Source organism: Myotis brandtii, unplaced genomic scaffold (assembly GCF_000412655.1).
Source record: "Myotis brandtii unplaced genomic scaffold, ASM41265v1 scaffold520, whole genome shotgun sequence".
NCBI lineage: Eukaryota > Metazoa > Chordata > Mammalia > Chiroptera > Vespertilionidae > Myotis > Myotis brandtii.
The window spans coordinates 632,124-639,983 of NW_005369827.1; the positions used below are offsets into that span (position 1 = coordinate 632,124).

Consider the following 7,860-nt stretch of genomic DNA (forward strand, 5'->3'; position numbering starts at 1 on the left):
TAGAGTTAAGGAAAATTCCTTAGATCTTCTGGTCTCTTGATAAGTCCTCCGAGTAGATTCTAAGGCACTATCAGAAGGTCACATGCATCAGGGGTGGTCTTGTTTTTTGCAAAGTGAGCTTATAAATTATTGTCCTGTGACCATTACTTTCTATGAAGCATCATATACATTGAACTGAGATGTTATCTATAGTTTTCCCAAAATGTTGTTTGACCCAGGAACCATGGCAGTCTCCCTGAGTCCCACAGTCTAAACCCGTGGTCGGCAAACTGTGGCTCACGAGCCACATACGGCTCTTTGGCCCCTTAAGTGTGGCTCTTCCTAAGCCTTAGGAGTACCCTAACTAAGTTAATAACAATGTACCTACCTATATAGTTTAAGTTTAAAAAATTTGGCTCTCAAAAGAAATTTCAATCGCACTGTTGATATTTGGCTCTGTTGACTAATGAGTTTGCCAACCACCGGTCTAAACCTTAAGCATCCTATGACTACAAGGGAACTGATATATTAACATAGCTTTGTTGGTTAATATAGCTTTGTTAAGGGAAAAGCAGAAGATCTAACTTGTGGAGATGAGCAGACGGCCTGGTGTGTGGGGTACAATTATGCATCAAAAGTTTCCTTAAAGCCCTGACTGGTTTGGCTCAGTGGATAAAGCGTCGGCCTGCGGACTGAAGGGTCCCAGGTTCGATTCCGGTCAAGGGCATGTACCTTGGTTGCGGGCACATCCCCAGTAGGGGGTGTGCAGGAGGCAGCTGATCGATGTTTCTCTCTCATCGATGTTTCTAACTCTCTATCCCTCTCCCTTCCTCTCTGTAAAAAATCAATAAAATATATTTTAAAAAAATTAAAAGAATCTAAGCTGGAAAAAAAAAAGTAAATCTGCCATGACTTGCAGATGACATGATACAATATATAGAGTCCACCAAAAAAAAACTATTAGAATAACTAAATTCAGTCATGTAGGAGGATATGAAATTAATATTAAAAAATCGGGTGCATTTTTATACACCAATAACAAATGAGAAATTAAAACAATTACAATGACAATATCTAGGAATCATTTTAACCAAGTGGTAAATAACATACACTCAAAGATATATATAGTATATATCATTTTTTAAAAATATGTTTTTATTGATTTCAGAGAGGAAGTGAGAGGGAAACATCAGTGATGAGACCCTCCCTCCCTCCCTCTCTTCCTTCCTTCCTTCCACTCTCTCTAAAAATCAATGGGAAAAATATCCTCAGATGAGGATTCACAATAAATAAATAAGTGGTATCTACCTTTGCACAATGACTTTCTTAAGTACTCCTTGCTCTGGTAGGTACTTAACAAAAGCTGGTTTCCTCCCTGATTTTATTGTTTGGATAATGACCATTAGCATCTGAAGGGAGCCTTGCTTTCCCCCTCCTTCTTTCCCCACCCTATCCAGTCCCTTCCCTCACTGAAGGTCAGATATCCCTCAGCAATAGAGCAAGCCTGAGAATTATTCTCAGATAGAAGACACCATTAAGCTTATTGTCAGTAAGGTTTAATATTTGTTTTGCATGTGATTTTATTTTTGATTACTGTTTCATGGGAACCATTATAGAATTCTGGAAGGCAAATTTATATGGCAACTATTTCCTTTAGCATGGCCAAAATAAAAATTTTAGGTTCAGAATATCCTTGCAAAGGTTAACATTATTTGCAAATCTTTATATAATTTTATTCATATTTTAATGTGTTGTTTGTTTTAATTGCTACAGGTGTGAAAAAATTGAAAGATGTGGAGTATCTGGGGACAGTAGCCAGTGTTTGCCTTCATTCAGACTATGCTGTTGTTCTTTTTGAAGGCAAAGTCCAGTTATACTTGGTAAGTATAATTTTGATGTCCTGGAGGCCTGCTCAGTTAACTTAGTGTCTTATTAAAAACTTCGGTCAGGAAGCAACCTTGTACAGACTAGCTAGAAAGCCAGGTGTGGATAAAGGATTAACAAAAATAAGGATTAACAAAAATCTTTACCCTTCTGCAAGGAGATGGTCAATTAGTTTTCTAGCTCTGGCAAGAAACCCGGCAGTTTATCAACTGTGCTACTTCCAACAGTGCTTATGGTAAAAATGGCCCTGTTGGTAACTGTATGGAGAAACCATAAATGAACTATAAAAGCTGATGGGAATGCCACACATCTGGGCCTCCTGGAGTGCACTGACTCGTACATTTAGGCATGTTGCTTGTGGGGGTCCTTGAAACTAGGCCTCTTGAGTTGTCCAAGAGATACTGGCCCTGGAATATGGGGCTTCCAAACCAGGGCATCTGCCACATCTGTTCTTGGCTCTTTGCTTCTGGGAAGCCAGGGATTAGCCACCAGACAACTTCAGAGCCTGTGTTCCCGCTGAAGAGGGGGGTCTAATGCTGCCCTGCTCGTAAGCCGTGCTTCCTGCCTGACGCCTTTGAGTAAACTGGCCTATGCAGTCTGCTGAGTCTGAATGTTTAATTGAACCTAAGAAAAAGATCCTCCCCTACGAGCCACTGCTATTCTTTGTTTTAGATAGAAAGTGAACTCTTGGATACTCAAGAAGAGCGTGAGACTCGACTCTTCCCAGCAGTGGATGATAAGTGCCGGATCTTATGTCATGCCTTAACTGGTGATTTCCTCATCTATGGCACAGATGTACGTAATGTCTTCTTTAATATAGAACACAGGGCAATTTCTAGTTTTTACTTTGTAATATAATATGCTTATCATATATATGTATATAAACCTTCAGTCCGCAGGCTGACACTATCCACTCAGCCAAACCAGCGAGGGCTATACACACACTTTGAATCATTATAAAGGTAGTGTTTATTAAAATACATCTTATTTCCACAATTGAGTTATCAGCTGTTAAAGTACATACACGTATTTTTGGGACACCCTGTATATATTATATAATATATAAAAATATATAACTACTATAATATAGACATAAATAAGTATATGTAGAGCACAGAGGTGGCATGATTTGCTAGTATTGAGTGCTTTTGTGACTATAAGCAATTTTGACAGCACAGTGAAAAGGGAAAACTATGGAGTGTAGAAAATCTGGATGTAAACATCAGTTCTTTCACTTGCTGCTGTTTAACCCCTCCAAGCCTCATTTCCTTATCTAGATGCTTTAAGGACTTAATTTAATGACAAATATAAGACACTTCATTCAACTTTAGATTTCCAGTGCGTACATTTAGAAGGCACTTACTAAATATTAAAATTAATGAAATATTGAGAATCTCACTTCAGTCTTTTGGTCCTTTGAACCACCACTACCCTATACCTCTAAGTATTACGTTAGCCACATGAACATAAAGCATAGTTACAGTAATAGCATCTAATATTTGTCAAAACGTTTTCAAAGATTTTTCAAAGCATTTCATACCTATTATCTTGTTCAGTCTCTACATTCAGTAAAGTTGGTAGAAAGGTATTGTTTTCCACATGAGAAGAACAATTATTCACTATTTCTATTTTCTCTCATTAAATTGTTTATTAAAAAGAGCAGGTCTTAAAGCATGCTTATTGCCATAGAGAGACTTTATAAGTTGACAAGAATCAGTCTTTGTGCTAATTTACATCAGTAGGGTAGGTCTCATGTATCAGGTGAAGTAGTGAGTGATGTGGTAAATAACATTAAATATAATACGTTTGCATGACACCTAACATTATAAAGCCTGATCTCACTCACCTCATTAACTATATAAAATAAGCAGGGACGTTTTAGAGATGAGGACACTGAAGAATGAGAGGTCACTAGGTTTGTGACAGAGGTGGAACTTGGACAAGCAAGTGGAAAATGTACTCTTTCCACTATGCCACAGGCACTTGAAGTAAGAACTCAAAGTGTAGTCGCCTGTCAATAAGGCAGTATTTATCTGTCTCTCTTTTTTTTTTTTGTAACTGAAGTATAATTGACATATAACATTATATTAGTTTCATATGCACAACATAATGATTTGATATTCATATATATTACAAAATGATCTCCACAGTAAGTCTAGTTAACATCCATCACCATACATAGTTACAAAATTTTTGTAACATTGCAAATATTGTAAACTACACAAGTTAAAGTTAAGTTTTGACATATGTATACACCTGTGAAACACTATCAACTCAATCAGTATAATGGACATATTTATCACCTTTAAAAGTTTTCTCAATCCCTCCTTCCCACCCCTCCCCACTTAGTGCTTTGTCACGATAAATTAGTCTGTACTTTCTAGAGCTTTATGTAAATGAAATCACATAGTAGGTACTCCTTCTTGTCTGGCTTTAGTATAAATTTGAGATCATCCATTTTGGTGTTTGTGTCAATAGTTCCATCCTTTTTCTTGCTGAGTAATAGTACATAGTCAGCATATATCATAATTCGCTCATCCATGAACCTATGGATGGATATTGATGTTGTTTCCTGTTTGGGGTATTTACAAATAAAGCTGCTATAATTATTTGTGTTCAAGCCTTTGTATGGACATATGCTTTCTTTTATCTTAGATAAAAACACCTAGAAGTGGAATGGCTACATCATATGGCATGTGTATGTTTAACCTTTTGAGAAATTGACAAACCGTTTTCTAACTTGGTTGTACCATTTTATACTCCCATCATCAGTATATATGTGTTCCAGTTCCTCTCCATCAGGGGTGGGGAACCTTTTTTCTGCCAAGGTCCATTTGGATATTTATAGCATCATTTGAGGGCCATACAAAATTATCAACTTAAAAATTAGCCTGCTATATTTGGTCACTTAATGAACTCACCCCTCATGCCTTGGCAGGACCAGACCAAATTATTCGTGGGTCTTATATAACCCGAGGGCTGGAGGTTCCTTACCCCTGCTCTACATCCTCACAAACACCTGATACTGTCACTCTTTACTTTTAGCCACTCTAATGAGTGTGCAGTGGTACTTCATTGTGATTTTAATTTGCATTTCACTAATGGACTAATGATGTAGAGTCATCTTTTCATATGCTTATTTGCTATCTGTTTCTCTTTAGTGAGGTGTCTGTTCATATTTTTTTATTATTTCTTAATTGGCTTGTTTATTTTCTTATTACTGAGTTTTGAGAATTCTTTATACATTCTATAAAGTGGGTCACAGACCCAAATGTAAAACATACAACTTTAAATTTTCTAGAAGAAAACAGGAGTAAAGCTTTGTAACCTTGGGTTAGGCAAAGATTTTTTAGACATAATACCAAAAGCACAATCTATAAAAGAATAAGTTGATAAATTGGACTTTGTCAAAATTAAAAACAAAACAAAACAGTGTCTTTGAAAGACACTGTTAAGAGAATGAAAAGACAATTTGTTTTATTTTCTTCTTCCTGTACATTGCAAATATTGTGCATATTCTGAGACTCTTCATCAGAAATATGACATTTTTTCTCTTCATATTAGAAGGTATGTTTAACATAAATGCTGAAAGTATTTTCTTGACTGGATTTTCTTTTTTCTTTTTTTTTTTTTGGTAGACTGGTGTCATCCAGTATTTCTACATTGAAAACTGGCAATTCGTTAATGATTATCGACATCCTGTCAGTGTGAAAAGGATTTTCCCTGACCCCAATGGGACCACATTAGTTTTCATTGATGAAAAAAGTGATGGATTTGTCTACTGTCCAGTAAGTCTAGAAAAGCTTTGAATGCTTGTTTTTAAAATTATACAACATGTGAAGAAAAGTATTTTTTAAATATGTTTTATATATAAAATCATTTTCTCGTAAGCAGAGCCAAGGATTATAGTACTTTGTTATCATGTCTGTGATCCATTTCATGACTGTTCACATCAAGGAATCTTTTTCCATTATTCTGTAATTTTTCATGTCAGTCCCAGAGAGATATTTTAGGGAAAAAATCGTTATTATATTCTGTACCACTTTTAACCTTCTTTACTGTGCAATATTATAGTGTATCAGCATGTACATGACTTTCTCTCCAGATATGCAATAAGCCCCAGAGGGCTGGGACTAGACCCTGTCCTTCCTCCACCTCAGGTGATTTTCCTCTTCCCTTAAGGCCCTGAATAGAAAGAAAATGTATTTTTATATTAGATGATTAAAAACAGATAGACCATTTTCAGTTAACTCATATTTTTGCACATCCTTAACTTTTTTGAAAATAGATTTAGAAAAAAGAAAATGTGTTTTTACATTACTTACTACTAGAGGCCCAGTGCACGAAATTCCTGCACAGTGGAGTCCCTAGGCCTGGCCGGCAATCAGGGCCTATTGGGGCTATCTCGCCCAGTCCTGATCGGGGCCAGGCCAGGCTGGCTGCCGGACGGGGCCTGCTGGCTGCAGGACAAGGCCTGCCAGATGGGGAAAGGGACTGCGGGAGGTTTGCCGGCCAGGGGGAGGGATGGGGAGAGGTTGGCTGGCCATGGGAGATTGGCTGTGGGAGCTCACTGACCACTAGGGGGCAGCTCCTGCATTGAGCATCTGCCCCCTGGTGGTCAGTGCGCGTCATAGTGACTGGCCAACCCGTCGTCAGGTCATAATGGTCGCTTAGGCTTATATATATATATATATACTTGGAGTTTTTGTTTATTTCTTTATATCCAGCTAATGCTTTAATTTGTTCACAGTTTACATAAGCCTACAGCTGCTCTTGGCCCATCTTTAGTAGCTGTTCCCAGGCATCTGGTTTACCTTAGAGAAGACACATTCCAATGAATACAGCTTTCCCCTCACTATGCACTTTCCTCTCTCTCTTCCCCTCCTTTCTTTCTTGCTTTCTCTTCCCTTCATTTCTTTCTTTGACAAATATAACAGGTTACCACAGGAGTGACTGGATTATTTATGCAAAATCTCTAATATGCTGGTTCTTACTCAACCCATTTCTCTCCTGGTCACAAACCAATGAGGGAAAATGACATAAATATAAAGATAACCTTGAGTTCCCTCCACGCAATAAGGAAATCCAGTCTGGCACAGATTCCGTTTCTGTGACAGGCCTAAGGAAGCGGAGCTGCCTTGCTTCTCACGTGGGTTCGCCACAGGTGGGAACTGCTGCTGAGGGGACACAGAAGGGTCCAGGGACATCGGTGTCTCACAGGAGTTAGTCAGAACTGGGTCTGACTGCAGGGAAAGGGCAGAGAGCAAGACCTGCCTAAACATGTTGCTACATCTTTGTTTTTACACTTTCCAGTTCCTTGGTCATTTCTGTTAGAGGCCAGTATGACCTCCTTCGTAGAGTTGGACTGAGGTATCAGTGAGTTCATCTTTCCATGTTATCAGGCACAGGAGCTAGTTAGCGAGTGTTAGTTAAAGCCCCGCCCTCTTTACCACCCTTCAACCCCTCAGATCCAGAATTCTCTCTCTTATTGCTGCTCATCCCCATTCCCTTTTCCAGCTCTAACCAGCAACTCAGGTATTAAGAAAAAATAACCTTGCGGGAGAGAGGACAATGGGAGGGGGTGGGGGGAGAAGGGGACATATGTAATACTTTCAACAATAAAGATTTATTTAAAAAAGAAAAAACAACCTTGTCAAACAAAATCCACACAAAGAATGACTCCATGGGCGCATGTGCTCTCCCTCCCCCAACATGTGGGTGGGTCTTTGCTTTTATTCAAATTAAGATTTCTCTGGTAGGCTCGAATTTTAAGTGGTTGGGCAAGATACCAGAGGGGAATGTTGTGCCCACAGGAGTAAATTCCTCTTTTAAATAATACCCAGTCTTTTTTCTCTGAGTAGGGCCAGCTTGGAAGGGAAGGGGAAGGAGGCTTGTGGGGCAGAGCCTTCCGGGCCTCTGACCCAGCAGGAGGCAGCACTAAGGCCCTTGGACTCTTGACCAGAGTGCTCCGCACTTCATTTGATTTTAACAACACCC

General features: G+C 38.7%; 1 protein-coding gene across 1 annotated transcript in view; it reads left to right on the forward strand.

The window, feature by feature from the left end:
- The window catches only part of WDR19 (WD repeat domain 19), a 77,802-nt gene that overhangs the window by 21,131 nt on the left and 48,811 nt on the right, over positions 1-7,860 (forward strand). The window contains exons 13-15 of the mRNA XM_014548668.1: positions 1,753-1,859; positions 2,536-2,658; positions 5,502-5,651. Coding sequence (XP_014404154.1) covers positions 1,753-1,859; positions 2,536-2,658; positions 5,502-5,651 — 380 coding nt within the window. The remainder of the gene's footprint in view (positions 1-1,752; positions 1,860-2,535; positions 2,659-5,501; positions 5,652-7,860) is intronic.